At 38.1% G+C, this 19,206-nt stretch overlaps 1 protein-coding gene across 2 annotated transcripts in view; it reads left to right on the forward strand.

Moving 5' to 3' along the window:
• dchs1a (dachsous cadherin-related 1a) overlaps positions 1–19,206 on the forward strand; it is a 117,169-nt gene that overhangs the window by 85,538 nt on the left and 12,425 nt on the right. The window contains exons 3-11 of one of the 2 annotated variants that reach the window (XM_026226735.1): positions 8,030–8,218; positions 8,516–8,747; positions 9,252–9,488; positions 9,865–10,905; positions 12,003–12,184; positions 12,663–12,759; positions 13,252–13,409; positions 15,719–16,568; positions 18,595–18,843. In XM_026226735.1, the coding sequence (XP_026082520.1) occupies positions 8,030–8,218; positions 8,516–8,747; positions 9,252–9,488; positions 9,865–10,905; positions 12,003–12,184; positions 12,663–12,759; positions 13,252–13,409; positions 15,719–16,568; positions 18,595–18,843 (3,235 nt within the window). The remainder of the gene's footprint in view (positions 1–8,029; positions 8,219–8,515; positions 8,748–9,251; positions 9,489–9,864; positions 10,906–12,002; positions 12,185–12,662; positions 12,760–13,251; positions 13,410–15,718; positions 16,569–18,594; positions 18,844–19,206) is intronic. The other variant, XM_026226736.1, reaches the window with a different exon arrangement.

Here is a 19,206-nt window from a genome sequence, read left to right on the forward strand (position 1 = left end):
GGTCCGCCGAAACTCATCCAGTGAGAAACGTTCCGCGGTGCAAAAATAAGTTCTTAAAAATGTGGGAATTTTTTTTCTGTAATTAATTAATCTTTGTTAACGCATTATTTTTTGTGTAATTAATTAATCTCAATTAACGCGTTAAAGTCCCGGCCCATATATATATATATATAAAACGCTATTAGTTTTTGCTTTAAGGAAAAAAAATGACATTTAACTGAAAGCAATAAATCTAGTAGTTAAATAATGTGTACATAATGTCAAGTCCACTTATATTCCATGTATTTTCATGTCGGCCGCAGACAATTTTACCACAATCATACTTTAAAGCACTGACCGTACAACATTTGACCTGTATAAAAGCTGTGCTCTCTGACTTTTTTCAAGGAAGGCATGCGAAGGCCACAATCCATCGGAAAAACCCTGCTGTTCTCTGGGCTGCGGGTGGAATTTGCTACCGTGTTGTGTTTGTGCACGCAGTCCTGCGAGGGAGTTTATTTACCAGCAGAGCAGTGCCATAAGCCACATCAGTACCGTTAGATCCCATAGTGAGCATGGTTCACATTATTCCATCTTTGCTAACATCCCTTCAGCATCCCACTAAACTCTCTGCAATTCATCTGGGTTCATTCAAGTTTCTGAACAGTGGAGTTGGTTTATAGCTTCAAAGGCGTCATTGGTCACCAATATGCTATCTGGCCCATTTTCCCAAATGAGTGTGGTCAGAAACAAATGAATTTACACTATTTTTATTTCAAAAAATATGTTTTACATTTATTTTATTATATATTATAACATTAATGTCCATATCCGCTTAGTAGTTTGTTGTTCAAAGTAATCACCTAATATTGTCATATGATTTTGCCATTTCCTTTTCTGTCTTTTTAACAAAAACATATGGTTTCACGCTTGTGTGAAAGTGTAAAAGAGCTGTGTCTCTTATGTGGCATTTCAAAAACAACCGGTGGTGGGACTCTAGAACAGAGCTTCTTCAGAGACGTAAGGCGTGATGGGGTCAGTGCGAAGGGTCACCCGGCGTGCATTTCCAGAGGTGCTTTTTGCATGTTTATTGTTCCTGTTAAAATGACCACTCAAAATGCTTGGTCTTTAATTCTCATGGGCAAGATTTGTCAGAGGTGGCACACTTCTTAGTTTTGATGGGCTGGCTTCCTGCTCACTCTGAGCTTCAGTAAACCTTAGAGAGGTCACTACTGAACACAGCCAGCTCTTAAAACATCTTATACGAGTGGAAAAACTGCCTGTAAAAAAAAGAATTTAATCAAAACCTGTAGCAATGCTCTGTCTGATATGATGTAGCATAAAAGTTTGTGTAATAAATTCTAATAAAAAAGGGTTATGTGCAATAAATTCTGTGTTGAATCAAAATATTTTTTTCTAAAGCTACTTTTTGTAATTTGTAATCTATCTGTCTGTCTGTCTGTCCGTCCATCTATCTATAATTACAATTAAATATTAATTTATAATTAAATATGAAATAGATATAAAATAGAAATTACATATAGTGATTTAGAAAAATTTTATTACAATTAAATAGAAATGTGTGTTTGTATGTATATATATATATATATATATATATATATATATATATATATATATATATATATATATATATATACATATATATTGTCAACACATCAGTGTTTATTCAAATGCGTTTTTCAAAAAAAAAAAAAATGTCACATTATCTGCAATTATATTAAGTTGTTATTATTTTGAGCCCATAACTCCTCTTGTAGTCATTAACCCCTCTGTCTCTGCTTCTCCTCTCTGAGATTCTCAGTCTGTCACTTTTCTCTGTACATGGTTTGATGCCTTAATCACCTCCAGCTGCGGAGGCCAGATGAAAGACAAATACTCACAGTTATGGAGACATGAGAGAAAAAGGGGAAACCATACTCTATAGTCCCTCCGCACTGGTCCTTCTGGTGTCATTAGTCCTCTTGAATTGGCCCTTCTGTGATCTTCTGCCAAAAATCCTCACCTTACCCCAGCCGAAAATACCTGCAGCTACCCCTCCCCATATCCGTCGAGGCTAAAGATGAAAAGCTCAAAGCTGTGTTATTTTAGAAACCAACTCCTTTCAAAAGTCTTCCAACTCCAATATTTACCTCCAAAACTCAGCCCTTTACACCATTCCTGACATAAATCGCGGTCGGCTACCAGAACACAAGTCAGCATCTGATAAAAATGTGAAAACATGACCAGTCCGTGTCAGCTGCTTCTTTCGCCACAAGACTTTTTGACTTAATCTGGACATTTCCTGGTGATAGTGTCCTGGCAGGCGGCTTGTACCGGCGCGGCTCTGGGATGGAGCCCAGCTCCCTTGCATGAAGAAATAATTAGGGTGCTCAGTGGTCTTGACATGTATATGATGTTTAACAGTCATCCCATTATACTGCAGATCACTTTTAATGGACATCTGGAGAGTGCTGCGTACTTCACAGATCTGGAGGAGCGCTCCAATGATGTCATGCTGATCTAGTACTCAAAGGAAGGAAATATGTACAATCGTTGTTTGCTAATACAAAACCGCCATATTGCACCCATTGACAGCTTGTCCCAAGGTGTAATGTTGCAGTAGATGCAGGTCACACTGACCTTTGGGGTTATTGCCAGCCACCTGAAAGTGTGTCATATAAAAGTTTAGTACAGAGAGAATGCATCTGGTATGTTTCATAACACGTGTCTGTGTTATGTTATTTGCTGTTTTTGTCCAAATGGACATCCATTGGTGATTTTTGAGTAATGCTTGGCAAAGAGGGAATGCAGGGAATCTGTTATGTTTTACCAAGCTGTAAGCTATTTTGGCAGCAGGATAGCATATTGGAAGATGTAATTGTGAAAAAACAGTGATAAACAGCAGTATTTAAAAGGATAGTTAAAGTCTGCCATATGCTATATATATACATATTATATATGTTTGCTTGAGGTGCTTGAGGCTTATATTCAGTATTTGCTAAACTATACTAGAAACATTTATTTAATAAACTCCTGGATGCACCTAAAAACCATTGTTTTGAATCATGTGAATAAATAATTTGGTAATATAAGGCATGTGCAATACTTGTTAAAGAAGCATGCCATAATGTTTTGTCCGAGTGTTTTAAACACCAAGGAATTTATTATATTTAATAAAAGAGCTACAGTGGCTTCCCTAGGCTACTATTTCTATTTGCATTACTATTTTGCACCAATCTTTGGTAATTTTCAGATGGAAATGTTGCAATATTTGTAGAATTTTTTGGGATATTCAGATTTTTCACATCAAATTAATTAGCAACTTGGATGAAAAAATGTTTTTTTTTTTTTTTAATGCTCACTGACAGATTTGTTTTTCTAGTCTCGATCTTAAACAAGCGAGGCATGTTACACGTCAGATGCTTCAGCTCTGTGGCTGTAATGAACCGAAGGGTTGTGCGGCTTTCACTCGGCCGCTGGTCAAGAGGGCCAGAAAGTAGTAGGAGGTATCCCTTTTACCCTTCATCCTCGGCTCTCTGAAGTGATGCCAAGAAGAAAAAAAGAGAGCGCTCAATAAACAGCTGTAATAACTCATGGCATGTCCTTCAGTACATATCAGTCCATGTCTTTCTGTCCCTTTTCAGCACCGTCTGTCAGACGCACACATCTCTTTACACTTCCATCCATCTCTATTTTTACTCAATGCCAACTTTCATATTTGTATTTGTCCATCAGTCATTGTTTGTGCACGTCCTCCCGTGGGTTTGGGAATCGTCCATCAATGTGCTATTTTTGTCTGTCTGAAGTCATATGATGTGAATGATAGCTTCAATAAAATGCTGTGTTGAAATTATTGAGAGCATAGTAATTTTATGGTGTGCTTGGCTTTGTCTGTAAGGATCCTTCTGAGAAGAGAATGTGCTGTTTTCTCTTTGATCTCTTATCTCCCCCGCTATGGAATGAAATGAGATATAGCACCAGATTGAAAATATGAAAACCATACTGTGGCTTAAACTGAGAGACTTTTGTTATTAACTCTAGGTTTCAGACAGAAGTTGTACTCCGTATTTAAACACCACTTCTGAACTAGAGGTTGCTCAGGTCACCCCAAAATTAAATCTTGTCATAATTTAATTTCACTACTTATATTTAGAAATGTATTTTCTTTCTTCCATGAAACAAAAAAGAGAAATATTTTGTCTCTTCTTCTAAGTTTTCATTTCTTTTCTTGTGTTTTAACATCAAGTCAAGTTTAATCAGTTATATTGTCATGACATTCATCTGTCAGCATTGTTACTTTTTCTGTTTTCATCGAACTCTGTATTGGGTACATTATTGTTGTTAACTGCTTTTACAATGCTTTTTGGTCCTTTTTTGTGGTTTGACAGTCTCAGATCCCTCTACTTTCATTGTATGGCAAATAGCTGCTTTGAAATTTAGCTATTTGTTATTTTTGAGTGAAGTATTTCTTTAAATGTTCTTAGTTTCTGTATTGTGTTTTTGCTTTTTTTTTTTACAGTTTCCCATCTAAACCACAATTCCAATATGTGGAACTTGCTGCAAGTTTGTGCAACATTTAAATTAAAACAACCATTTCTGTTGGGCAAAACTCGTGAAATTAGCTGCATAAAGGCAAGATGTTTGAAATTGAGCTCTTTTACGTGAGACCACGCTGTTTCTGTTGGATCACTCTGTGGGTTTCTTTTTGTTTAAGCAAAGTCACCACTGTACTCTCCCCATGACATGTTTGTGTAAGAGACGTCGCTCCAGATGACCTGAATGCCAAGTTACACCAACTCGCTGTCTCGTACTGCTGTCTTTTTGGGGTTTTGTCTGCGTTTGGCTGATGTAATTTGTGATATCTTTGGTTTTATTTTCATTGGTGTCTTCACTAAGAAGATCAGTAGTACAGGGCTTGCAAAGGTTTATTTGTCTTACAGACTCTGACTGGTTTGTAAGCAAGTTCACAAACTGTTGTGTTGGCTGCAGTGTTTGGTTTAGCTACAAAAGCTTTCTGATCAGATGGTTTGGTATTGAATGCTCCAAGATGGTTTGTTTGACTAGGAACGTGCCACAGAATTAAATGAAGCAGTTATGCATGTTAAAATGAATTATATTTAGCAAATCTGGATATCTTGTGCTGTTGTTGGATCATAGATCTTGGACTTCATTTGCATGAAAATTGTCCCACTGAACAGTTTCACAGTCCTCTATTAATCACAGAACCATGCATTATTGTGATCATATGACAAATTCAGAGGTAACCTTGAGTCAGTGGTTTGTCAAAAGACATTTTACAGACATCCAAATGAAATTTTAGCATTTTCCTTCCATGGTGGTCAATTATAAAATCCAAACCTTCATTGTCCTATACAGCGGTTCCTCTTGGGAAAGCATCAGTCAAGTCTCTCGGTTACATGCTAGCCACTAAATGAGCTGTGTAGCCTTGAGAAAACCCAAAGCAGTGAAACCAGATGCATTGCATTAGCAAAAACTAATGAGAACTGGACAAACTTATTCTTTCTCACAATTAATCTTATATTTGCTTGCTTGAATGTTTCTTTTGAATGTTTCTCCCCCCCCCCCAAAAAAGGAGTCAAGAGGAATGGCGGGTGAACCACAAAACTGTACAAGTTAGCATTGGATTCCTTTGGCTTGTTCCTCAGTAACAGTATGCCCAGCCAAAGTCTCGCTTGGCTCACTTAGAGTGATTTGCATAGTTCGCTAGCACAAGGAGAGAGAGACGAGGGAACTGTTAGAGCTCCAGAATGTGTTCAACGTTCTCACTCTTGCCTCACTTTCACCCCCTAGAAAAAAGATATTAATGATGACAATTAAACCACACTGGATGCAAAGACCAAAACTGTTTAATCATGACCAGACAGAAACGTTGACTCAACCAGTGGTTTGTGTTTGGGGCTTGAACTATTTGTTTGTCCAACCAGTAAAAGATGTGCAGAATTTGTTTGAGTGTTTGAAATTAACTTCAGTGGTGCAGAAATTAAACAACTTTTTTAGGCAACCGTGATGTAGTGTTTATAACTTTTCAGATGAGTTCAGAAATGTATGGGGTGAAATTCAGTTTTTGAGATGATCTACCTTTTGCATTTTGTGCTTTTAGTGTGTCTGAGTCTTCATGTTTGCGTGAGTCATGGTGAGGAAAAGCACAGAGGATTGAGCAGAGATTTTGAGAAAGCAGCACAAGCTAACTTTGATGACCCACTTATGAATCAGTCCAGATTGAGATCCCACTAAACTTTTTATGAACTGTTATTTTACTGGCAGAGACAACACACTTCTTAAACAGTACATCCCCAAATCCCTCAATCTCCTGTGTTTTTGAGAGCTTGATAGCCTATGTGTATTTTTGTGTTTGCATGCATTTTAGGTGCCCCTTCAGGACCCAAAATACTATCATTCAGTCAATCATCATGATTACTGGCATCCCACCACATATTCAAACACACTCTAGAAATTATGAGTTTGTTTTTTTCCCCATTTTTGAGAAGCCACTTTATTGAAATCCTTTTTTGTTGGCGAGATGGAAAAATAAACTCAATCCTACTTCTGGTTTCAGTCTTCTACCTTTGAAGCTTTTATGTGCTTAATACCGATTGTTTCCCAATACATTATTACATGTACCATACGTATAGTCAACCTGACAGTTGTTTAAAGATGGCTTCTTGAATACAATAATAAATACATGATTTCTTACTGTGACCAACACGCTTGTACATTTTTCCATTCAATAGCCACTATGAACAGTGCTACATATACAAATATTTAGCTTTGGAGCTCTTTAGTTAGACTATATTGAGACTAACAAGTCCCCCAGACATTTCCCAGCTTTCTCTGCCCAATCCAGGCTTTTATGGAAAATGGCTTTGTCTATAAAGCAGATCCTTGGTTAAACTCCCCTTCCAAGGTTTGCTACCTCAAACTCTTGCTGTTCATTCCTCAGGCGTCCAACTATTGTCAAGCTAGCATGAAGGGTGTAAAGATAGGTAGTCGTGCCCAACCCCCCCACCCCTACTCGGTTGTAAAATATAAAGGTTTCTTCAGGGGGTTGGATGGTTAAAAAGTGGAACATCTCTCCGCTGTGGGTTGAGACTTCTTGTCTTTATGATTATTTTTCCTACACTTGCTCCATGGCCTCTGCCAGAACCCGATCACAGACTCGGATACCCTCATCTCAATGTCATTAGGATCTGTTTGCACAGTTTCTGCCATCATCCACTCCAGGCGGTTCATGGGCAAAGTGTAATGTTGTTTGAGAGTCGGTAAATGTCAGCCGAAGCAGGATTTTTTCCTTTTATTTGATGAATAACCTGAATAGAAAGTAATTACACTTTCCATATTTGCATGGAATGGCATTTACTTTTCCCAGATAGTCATCAGCTCTATACAAGTCTTTTTCTGTCTTTCTTTATATCTCCCTCTCTCTCATTCCATTTGTTTATCTGTCTGATGTTCTCTCTTGAGCTGTGTGCTGTGGCTGTGAAAGTCTTTATGTCTGCTAGCTGCCAGTACATTCCCTCCTTTTGGCTTGATTCATCAAACCCAAGTTTATCAAAAGAGCTCACCTTGTGCTCTCTTAGTTTACCGCAGTATATGTACCTGCCACAGAGCACCAGAGCAACTTTTGATTGCCAGGGACTGTGAACCAAGTTAGATAAATTGTTCAGTGGTATTACTCAGTGGAGTCACAGGTTTATTTTTGACAGGAAAGTGCTGAGTTTTGTTTTGTTTTGTATATCATATATATCAAAATTATATAATGTAATTTTCCCTTGTGTTTATATAAAAAACCTGTTTCGTAAACATGCCTTGATATAAAAAATAAATAAAATAAAAAATAGTCAACCTACCCACAAAAATCTACTGCTGGTTGGATATCAATGCTTAATTATTCCTATTCAGTGTAGAGAAAATCAGGGATTAAATACAATTGAACCTTGGTCCTAAACACTAAAAGTGTCTGGCTTCTCTCCTTATGCTTTTTGGTACGTTTGGCTAGACGTTTAATCTAATGTGATCTCTCCTTTTCCAGGTTACAGCTACTGATGCGGATGGTGGTTCTTTTGGCTCCATCTCCTACTCTCTGGGCTCTGGTCCAGGCAGTGTGACCCCATCTCAGTTCACCGTTGGCAAGCACAATGGACAGATCTGTACTACCACCAGCCTGGATCGTGACCAGGGACCAGCCAGCTACGACTTCACCGTCACAGCTGTGGATGGGGTAAGTTCCAGTGATTCTCAGCAATCTCATCCCTCACCAATTCGATTTTGACATCAACTGTGACTAGATTGTTTTCAGAAGTGCAGCAAATAATATCCATTTAGGAAGCCAGTGGGGGAGAAAATTGCCTACATATTAATTCTTTAGGGGGCGATTTAGCATCCTGGGCCTTAGTAACACTTTAAAGCACCAGGGGTCAAAGAAAGGGAATTTCTTATGGAACTGTTATGGAGTCAGCCTTCATACTGTTAAAGCAAGTTTAAACATATTTAATCAAGGCTGTGGTTTTTTTTTTAGGGTGGACTGAGTTCAGTGGCCTATGTGCGTGTGGATCTGATAGACATAAATGACAATCGACCAGCCTTCTACCCTCTGAACTATGCAGTGAGCCTGAGTACACAGAGCACCCCAGGAACCTCTGTCCTGAAGGTGACTGCTCACGACCCAGATGCAGGAGATAACGGCAGAGTGACATACCGGACTGTAGCTGGAGGGAGCTCACCTTTCTTCACCCTCAACAAAGATACTGGTGAGACTATTAAATGTATAAATTAGTCTTAATTATTAATAGCTTTGCTGTATTTTTAGATGGAGTTTAATTGGTGTGCATGTGTGTATGCACACTACCGTTCAAAAGCTTGGGAGTTTGTGGTATTTTTGGATAAAAAAAAAAAAACAGTCTCACGCTTGTCAAGGCTGCATTTACTAGATCAGAAACATATTAATAACATTATTTTTTTATATATATTATTAAAATTTAAAACAACTGTTTTATATTTTAATAGATTGTAAAATATATTTATTGCTTTGATGGCAAAGTTGAATTTTTAGCATCATTACTACTGTCTTCAGTGTTACACAATCCTTTTAGAAAGCATTCTAATATGCTGGTTTGAAAAAAATAATAATAATACTGATCCCAATCTTGATCTGTGTGGATGTTTATTTATGTGAGATGAAGAGGTATAGTGTTTGTGTATTGTGTACCTTTAAACCTAACGAAAATGTTTATTTTTGGTGTGCATTTTCCTAGGAGTGATTTCACTGTCGCGCGCTCTACATGGAAAGGCAAACTCAGTCATAACAATGGTGGTCTCAGCCCAAGATGGTGGGGGCCTCACTGCTCCAGTCAATGCCAGGGTCAACATCAGCATAGTGGCAGGACTGGTCGCCCCTCCTGTGTTTGAGCAAGCTCAGTACTTCTTCATGGTCTCTGAGGATGCCCTGCGTGGAACACAAGTTGGAGTTGTGCGGGCCAGCAATAAGAATGGTGGGTGAGCTAATCTCAGAGGTTTTTACTCCCCCTCTTTTAGACCCAAACTCTAATTCAACATTTTAAAACACACAAACAAAACTTCAGTGTGTACCCACATTTATCAGTCACATTGGACTTTGTTCAAGTATGCTGAAAGACGTCTTCTAGCTTTTTTCTCCATGGTGCACCACTTGTACAAATAGGCATGGAACCACTGTACACACCTCATTTACAATCGGAATTAATCATTGATTCTGTTTCACCACAATTTGCTTTGGATATTTGAGGCACTAAATTCTGGTTTCATTTGTTGAAAATTAACTTTTCGTCTTTGTTTTTGTCCTACACTGTGAACTAATAGGTCTTTTGCCATTTGCATATTTCTTCTCAGGTGTCTCGAAGGATATCTCCTACACTATTAGATCTGGTGACCCCATGGGCTACTTCACAATTGATTCTGAGACTGGGGCTTTGAGGACGAGTTTGCCTCTGGATCACGAGGCCCAACCCAGCTTGAATCTGGAAGTACAGGCGCACTGTGGTAACCCCCCAGCCTTTGGCCAGACTAGGGTACGAATTACAGTGTCTGATGTCAACGACAATGCACCCGTCTTTTTGCCTTCATCCTCTGAGTCATTGATTCTTCCTGAAGACACCCGGATGGGTACAGTGGTGTACAAAGTCCAGGCAGAAGACCATGATTCTGGACCCAATGGTCTTCTGAGTTTTGACCTGTTCACCAGCGGTGCCCTGAGAACCTTCAGTATTGATCGCAATAGCGGACAAATCCGCCTGATTGGCAGTTTGTCATATGAGACCATGTCTCGCCATGACCTGAAGGTGATTGCCAAAGACAGCGGAGCACCTCAGCTAAGTTCTACCTTCACCCTTGTCATCCACGTGCAAGCCGAGAATGGCCACGGCCCCGTGTTTGATAGCCTCACCTACCGAGTAGAGCTGAAGGAAAGTACACCTCTCAACACTCGCTTCCTTCAGGTACGAGCTATGAACCGAGATGGTAGCATCACCACTGGAGCATCTTCTACATCTTCCGCCCCACTAGCCTACCACCTGCTCCCAGACGGCGACACTGCAGGGTTTGGCATTGTGTCTGACAGTGGCTGGCTGTTCGTGAAAAGTTCCCTGGACAGAGAAGCCAAGGAGATGTACCTGCTTACTGTACTGGCCACATCAGGCAACGGACAGCTGAGGAAGACAGGTAGTGCCACAGTGCGTGTGTCGGTGATGGATGAAAACGACAACACCCCACGGTTTACCCAAGAAAGAGCGTTTCTGGCAGTGCGTGAGAACCTGCCGGCAGGCACTGGTTTTGGCCGGGTGTCTGCCAGCGATCGGGATGCTGGTCTCAACGGTCGGCTGAGCTACCGCCTGCTCCATCTGGATCGTCATTTCCAGATCAACTCCCACACAGGTGAGCTTCAAATATGGCAGATATTCTAAAAGACCAAAACGACTCGGAATGACAAGATCAGCTTGGCACCTAGACAAGTCTAGTGGTATTATGTTTGTCTGTAATTATATGTATAAGTGTGCTGGTCATGATTTTTATCATTTCTTATTGATAAACTGACAGATATTTAGCAACACATAAATAGGCTATGAAAAAAAGTAACTAGAAGTTTGACAGTAATTGTATTCATTTTGAAGGATATGAATTTGTGCATTCAAATTTAGAGTACAAGTGAGTTTTAGTGTGCTGATAGTCTAACAGTTACTTATTGCTAGCATGCTAACTGACAGACAACAAATAAATAGGCTAAATAACTATAACCAAGCTTTCACAGTCCTCAGAAAATGTGTAACATTGCTCATACCAAGTGATTTGAAGTTTAATTGTGATTTTCGTTATTTTGAAGGTGGTGAATTTAGATTAGTTTCAGTTTTAGTTTGCTGATAGTCTGATTGTTACTTATTATTAGCATGCTAACTGACATACATTCAAAATGCTAAATATTGCGACTATGACCAAACTTTCAGTCGTCACTAAAAATAGAGAATATTACTCAAATCAAGCAATTTGATGTCTTATTTTGAAAGTGGTAAATTTGTGAAGTTGAATTTAGAGTAACAGCTTTCCAAAGAGAGATAGTCGGACAGTTACTGATTGTTAGCATGTTAACTGGCAAATAATCAACAAATAAATGATAAAAATAATTACTATTACCTTTAATTTTAAAAAGCTGCCACAGTCCTCACAAAAATGCTATTTTGACTTGTTGTTAGCATGCTATTTTCTGCTTCTTTTTTTTTTTTACTGTAAAAAATGTCAATTTACAAACTAGCCAAACCTGTAGTCAGTTGGTGAATGGCTATTTGACTGTTCTGACCCTTCCCTAATGTGGAGCTGTTGAAAATATTAGCCATCACACAGCTTCACACTTCTGGCACCATTATAACTGTGGGGGTTCCTCTTAGTGAAGTCAGGATGTGCCATCTGTGCCTTCTGCCACAGATGAAAACTATCTTACTGTCTCTCGGTTTTTCTTTTTTTTCTCCATCTGTCTAAAGGTGAGATAAGCACAAAACTTTCCCTCGACCGTGAACTTCACTCCAGCTACCAGCTCGTGGTGGTTGCTCAGGATGGTGGTACCCCTCCACGCAGTGCTACAGGCACTGCTTTCATCACAGTTCTGGATGAGAATGATAATGCCCCATCCTTCAGCCATCCAGGAAGTGAGCTTTTGCTGCAGGTATGAGATATAATATTAGCTTAATAAATCGCATGTCTTCTAGAAGGAAAAGACTGAACATTTTAAACAGTATATGTGCTACAGGTTAATTTTATCCACTTTTAGGAGTTCACATGGATAATAAAAATGGATTTAAATCAATAAAAGTCATTACGAATATTAGAATGATTTCTGAAGGATCATGTGACACTGATGACTGGAGTTATGGCTGATGAAAATCCAACTTTGAAATCACAGGAATAAACAGTTGTTTTAAATTGTAATAATATTTCACAATATTACTGTTTATTGTATTTTTGATGCAGCCTGGATGAGCATAAAAACTCCGTTCAAAACTATTTAAGGTCTTACAAATTTTTGAATGCTTTATTGACATTCTAATGTTTCTACAAAGATTTCTACAGAGGAAAAACGAGACAGATTTCATATACAGAAGTGAGCCGTTTTGATAAAAGTGTTAACTGAAATCTCTGTTCAGGCGTTGGAAGGTCAGCAATCTGGATTTCTTCTGGGAACCATTCATGCAAAAGACCCTGATGAAGGAGAGAATGGAACTATTTTCTATTCCATGACTGGTAAGAAAGATGCATTGAATCAAAACCTGTTGTTTTGATTTCTTACACAATGCCGAAACCAGATGCAAAGTTTACAGCAATAAGCTTTTTTTCCCCATCTACAATGAACAGGAAAGTTCTTATTTAATTTAAAAAAATAAGATTTAGTTCTTTGTTAGGAATGCACAGTATACTGATACAAAAAATACATTATACTTGACCCATGCAATAATATTCTGCTATTCTTCAAACCTTAGACAGCATGACGTGAAGTGTAGAAAGTAATGTGTTGATGTGTGAGATCATTAAATATGTTCTGTAACACATTTACTAAATTTGACACATAACTATTTCATTCTGTAATTTATCTGTAAATCAAATCCAGATGGGATCAACACTGAAGTCATTTGCACACTTTTTACAGTAGAAAAATGGTCAATCCAATCATTCTTTATCACCCTGATGCACGCTAACTTGACAAACTTGACCCGTTCCATCCTGTCTTTGCTGTAGGTCCCAGAGCCGAACGTTTCACACTGAACCCAAACACTGGCGAGCTGCGGTCTTCTTCCCCTTTAAGTCATTCAGAGCGGCCTGAGTACAGTTTCATCATTCTAGCCTCGGACCGAGGTTCACCCCCTCAGAGCTCCACCATAACATTGAAAATTCAGGTCAGATGAAACGGAGGCTAGGTTGAGATACACCTAGAGTCTGTTAACCAGTTTATCGAAATCATGCTAATTTAATCCAAGGGATGATAGATGGATGAAACGTTGGGGCAATAAAACACCTTCGGCCTCTCTGGACCCTCATTCTTTGTCAGGTTTCCTGACAAATTTCCTAACAATGTATATTGTGCCTTAATTGGTTATGGCGATACAACTTCAAAAAAGTTAACACAAGGGTCTTTGGTCATATCAAAGATTGGCTTCATCATAAGGTAAAAATAACACCTTCTGCCACATGGATCTACTCATTATGCGAAATGATTTATTTAATACTGTAATATTAAAATATCAACTTGTAAACTATCCTCTACAGGAATGGATCCATTTACATCCGCTTTCAGGTTGAACGTCATGCAAAGGAAATATGGAATGATCTAGTTGGCCTAATCAAGGCTTACATTCTTGCATTGCAAATTTCCATAGCCAGCTCATCTCTCCTAGTCCAAGTCGTGTAACTTTCCCCAAGCAATGCCGGGAAAAATACTTTCAGCTGGCTAATTTTAGGTGCTCAGTGATGAATGTCTTACCTAGAGTTTATTTTCCTTTTTTTTTTTGTCTTTTTCATTGTTGTCTGCAACATTTTAAGTGTGATATTACTGTGTCAAACACTCAAAGTAGAAGTGACCGACTCCCAGCTGCACCGATACAAGTGCTTTCTGCTATGCTGTGTCAAAGTCTCATAATACAGTTCAGTAGCCCTTTGAAGAACAGAAAACCCCTTGTGAAATACCCCAGTGATCACATTAATATTTCTTAAATGAGTCAACGGAGTGGAAACAGAGACAACAGACGGCAACAGTAGTAAATTCCAGCGTGCATATTCCTGGAAAACACATGTATGCTGTATAACCATTCAATATTATATAGTGTATGCGCAAAGACAAATAATAAAGTTCATAATTGATATCTAATTAGAATAAAAGAGCTCTGGCAAAGCGTTGATTCTTTCAGAAATCAAAAGTTTGACTCAAAAGCAGCTGTGTGAAAAAAGTAGATCTTTTGTTGGAACGTGCTTTGACATGTCATTTACCGCTTTATGTGGGATTAATTACCCCTCTGTCCTATTATATTTCATTAGAAGACTTGGCCTCGAGAATCTTGTTACTGCCAATATACTAATCACAGTGGTGCATAATGATGATTTAGTCATATTTAAAAAAAAAAATAGGTTATGCATGAGCACTTGTGTTGTAGTGCATACTTCTGTTTTAAAACTTGCTTGAGTTCTAAAGCATAGATTTTGAGGTTCAGCTGTGTTTGTATGTGTGTCTTTCCCTATCTAAATGTTTGTTTCCATCTCTGTGTGTCTGTCTCTCTCCTTTTACGCACACACAGACATACACAGTCTCTCATAACTGTCAAAACAATGTCTCATCTGCTAAGAGAAACTGCAGGCTTCTATATTAGGAAGTGAGGTTGAGATCTTGCTTTGAAGTGTTTCCGAGTCATCTATGAGGATTCATTTTTTGAAGAATATTTGCAAATTTGATTTTTCTCATTGAAGTTTCCTATTATGATTATGTTTACTTTCCTGGCAGTCACAAACCATCAAAATAACTGATTAATGCTATCAAGTTTGTTTGAACTTGTAATAGTCCCAAAAAAGTTTTGTTTTTCATTCCCTGTAATAAGACAAGAAAATGTGTGCTGCAGTATGTGTCTGCTTTGTTGGATTTCATTTGTAGTCAACTAGCAGGACACAGATTAAAAATAGGTTGCAGGTCTGTTCTGGTATATAAATTAATTAAAAGAAAAATAAAATAATAAAATGAAAAATTCAATGTTAGTTATTTGTATAAAACAATTATAGTAATAGTAATAAAAAATAATATAGGATATTTTTGTTTACTTCCATACAATAAACATGAACAGAATTATGCAATGTTAAGAAATTATTCATAATTCTTATTTAGCTTATGATGCTGAAATTGGTATTTTACAAATATTTGATTTTAAGTAATGATTTTGTGTGTGCATGTGGTTTTCATTTTAATTTCAGTCAAAAGTAATACACTTTTAGATAAAAAAAAAATATATAGGTCTTGAAGAAAAAGTTATTGTACAAAATATACAAAAGGAAAATAATAAACATTAAATATCTGTAAAGTTAAACTGAGTTAGATCCAATGAATCATATACATACAACCCCATTATTTCCATTCCTGTTGCCAAATTAATGTCAAACATTTAGATGTGCTTTCCATTCATCATTTCAGTTTCTAGATCTAACATATAAATGTCATTCTTTACAGGTCGTAAACTCAAATAAAGGATCACCCACCACTAACTCCCAAACGGTAACATTGAATGCAGTGGAGGGAACTAAACCTGGCTCGATCGTGGGGTCTGTTCGATCATCTGATTCTCAGACTCTTCCTGAAGTAAGCCAGGTCACGTATACTGTGGTGGGATGCACCGACTGCGACGGCACCTTTGTGGTAGACCGCCAGACGGGTGATGTTTACCTGGCCCGTGAGCTTGACTACGAAAAAGCTCCTCGATACTCTCTCCAGATCGAGGTTGACGACTTCTCCATGCCTCTCCCTAAAAGTCACTTTGTTACATTGGTAATCGATGTCCAGGACAGTAACGATCATGCGCCTGAGTTTCCTGAAGATCCCGTTATCATAGTCATCCCTGAAAGCACAGATCCTGGGTCATCTATCTACACCTTTCAGGCCATTGATAAAGACGGAAGTGGACCCAACAGTGAAGTGCATTATTCCATTCTGCAACAGTGGCCAAACATTCCAGATCTTCTGTTCCTGGATCCAACTACAGGAGTTCTCTCTCTGGGAATGATGTTGGATCATGAGAGGACCTCTTCACTACTTTTGGTGGTTCAGGCGACAGATTCGGCCCTCGATGTCAGTCAGCAGCGCCGTGGAACGGTCACAGCATGGATATTTGTCACTGACGTGAATGACAACGACCCTGTGTTCATCTCACCGTCCGTGGTGAGTGTGATGGAGGACCAGCCTGTGGGATTTGTCGTGGTCTATGTCATGGCTGTAGATTCAGACCAGGGAGAGAACGGACGAGTGATGTACCGTATCCAGAGTGGCAACACCAGAGGAAAGTTCAGCCTTAACCCAGATACAGGTGAATGAAGTACATGGTGCTCAAAAAACATTCAACAAACAATGGTGAAAACAATTGTGCTTCTAAATATTTTTGTGGAAAATTAGATTTTTTTAGGATTGAAAAACACTAAAATATCTTTACTGTCAGTTTTAATCAATTTAATGTGTCTTTGCTGAATAAAATTATTAATTTCTCTCTCTCTCAAAAAAAAATACCCTAACTTTTGAACAGTACAGTATATATTTACCATTTAATACACAATACAAAATACTCCTATTAAACTCATTGTCTTTTTCACATTTCTAAACTCTTATTTTTAAAACAGTGCTACACATCATTCGGGTTAAATGATGAAAAGAATGGCACAACTGCAATTCAACTGTTTATTTGTATATTGTTTATCGTTCAAAACCTTGTTATTTGATGTGTTTTGCGTTTTGAGTGATTTTTTTAAATGCTATGGCCAATAACTCAAAGCGCCAGTAACATCAAGACATGCAGCAGTAGCAGCAAACCTCTTATGATTAAACTTGTGTGTGAACATGACATTAAAGGATTAGTTCACCCAAAAATAAAATTTCCTCACCATCATGTCGTTCCAGATCCTTTATGGCGTTCTTTTTTTCTGTGGAAGATTGCATTGCATGCAAAATTCAGCATAATTTTCATTCTGCATTTCTGCTTGACTAGCATCTTTCCTCTCCTCCCATGTCGCAATCCTCTAAATGCCCTTTAGTTCTCTTAATCCTAAAAACCACCAGCTCAACATCTCAGCCATTCCGAGAAATCATGCCCTGTGCTGTGAGTTCGGAACAGTTTCTCTCATCTCTGTGTGTTTGCATTAGTACATCATGACATTAAGCAGGATTGTATGACACACCACTCAGCTGGTAGCTATTTACAACATGTTCTACCACAAACAGATAGCTCAGATTTTGTTTCTCTGTTCCGGCGTACATTATTGTGGACCTTGATATGCTTATGGAGCCAACACTCAATATAAAGGGCCAGAATTTATAAAAATATGGAACTAGATCATACCAAACTTTTGTAATCCTACAGATTTTCAATGACATAGGGGTGAGTAAATTTTTATAGGACGTTAACTTTTGGGAGTTCCTTCTCTTTAAAATAACATTTGTCTGCTTTCTGAATGGCAAACCCACTGTGCAAACTCTCACTTGCTTGGGAAGCTCATTATGAATCCCTTCCTCTATTAATATGAGAACGGAAAAGCAAAACATCTTTCTTCCTCTTAGTTTCCCCTTACGTTATCAGAGCATGACTGGTGAGGAGTCAAATTGTCTGAAAATATTTGAGCTGGTAATTCTAACCAGATTAAGACCTCAGAGGCATGTTAGCTCAGCTTTATGGAGATAGAAGAGAAGGGAAAATAAGTCGAAATAGAACAAAAACACCCTCTAGTGTCTCAGTTCCCATCATGCTTTACAGCCTGCTTTGAATCATTGCGTCTGGTTCTTTAAAACCATGAAATTGAGATTGGATCAATAGGAGCGCTGCACACTCGTGGTAAGCTAACAACAAGGCCACTGGCACCCCAAAAATTTGAGCAGGGCACGGCAGGCTGGACTGTTGCGTGTCTGGAGTACTTGTTTGAATGCTCTTTCTGTTGGCTGTGGAAAAAAGTCATAAACTGCGGCGAGATAGTTGAGCTGTTACAGTGGCTCAGAGAGTGTTCAGGTAGGGAGGGCTTTGCATGGGGAAAAAAGTTTTATTTTAATATGTTGCATGACTTCTACTAATTTTTAAGACAGCATAAAGGCGTCAGCTCTTCGTGCTGCGATGTTGCTTATGCAAGATCAAAGCGTGCTACAAGATGGAAATCATTGGTTGTGTGAGTGTGTGAATGAGGCTTTGCTTAAGTGCCAGTGGTTTTCTTTTAAACAATTTACATCATGGCTTCATTATTGTGTAATTGTTAAAATGCAGTTCAGGAGGCGATCACTCACAAAAAAATACCTGACACAATGCTTATTACATTCATCATATGGTAGCCTAACACATTTGCTTTTTTCCTCTGTAGGGTCTTTGTCTATTCTTAGACCAGTTGACCGTGAAGAGCAAGACCTCTATAACCTGACCATAGTGGCAGAAGACCATGGTTTACAACAGCACAGCAGCTCCCAGTTACTGTCAATCCAGGTGATTGACGTAAACGACGAGGCGCCATACTTTGAGGAAAGTGAATATGAAGCTTTTATTGCAGAGAATCAGCCTGCAGGAACTACTGTGCTTGTGGTTTCAGCTTCTGATTTGGACCAAGGTATGCCAGGTACCGTATATTGTGTAAGGGGCAATGGGGGTGTATTTTATGAAGCATTGGTAGTTTTCGTAACAAAAAAAATAATATGTTAGTATTTGTAATTAATATAATTATTTAATTTTATAAATAATACAAACATTTTATTTAAAATTCTTAAAATTATTTGATTAATTAATATTATTTAATTGATTAAAGATATTTAATTAATTCATTCTAATTTATCGAATTTAATTATAAATATTTCAATTTAAAAATAAATAAATAATACAATAAATATAAAACAATTCAATGTTTGAATAAAGTGTTGTTCATCCAGTGTAATTTTAGTATTATTTATTCATATTTGCAGTAATATTTACTATTATAGTATTT

The sequence above is a fragment of the Carassius auratus genome, chromosome 40 (assembly GCF_003368295.1).
Source record: "Carassius auratus strain Wakin chromosome 40, ASM336829v1, whole genome shotgun sequence".
Lineage (NCBI taxonomy): Eukaryota > Metazoa > Chordata > Actinopteri > Cypriniformes > Cyprinidae > Carassius > Carassius auratus.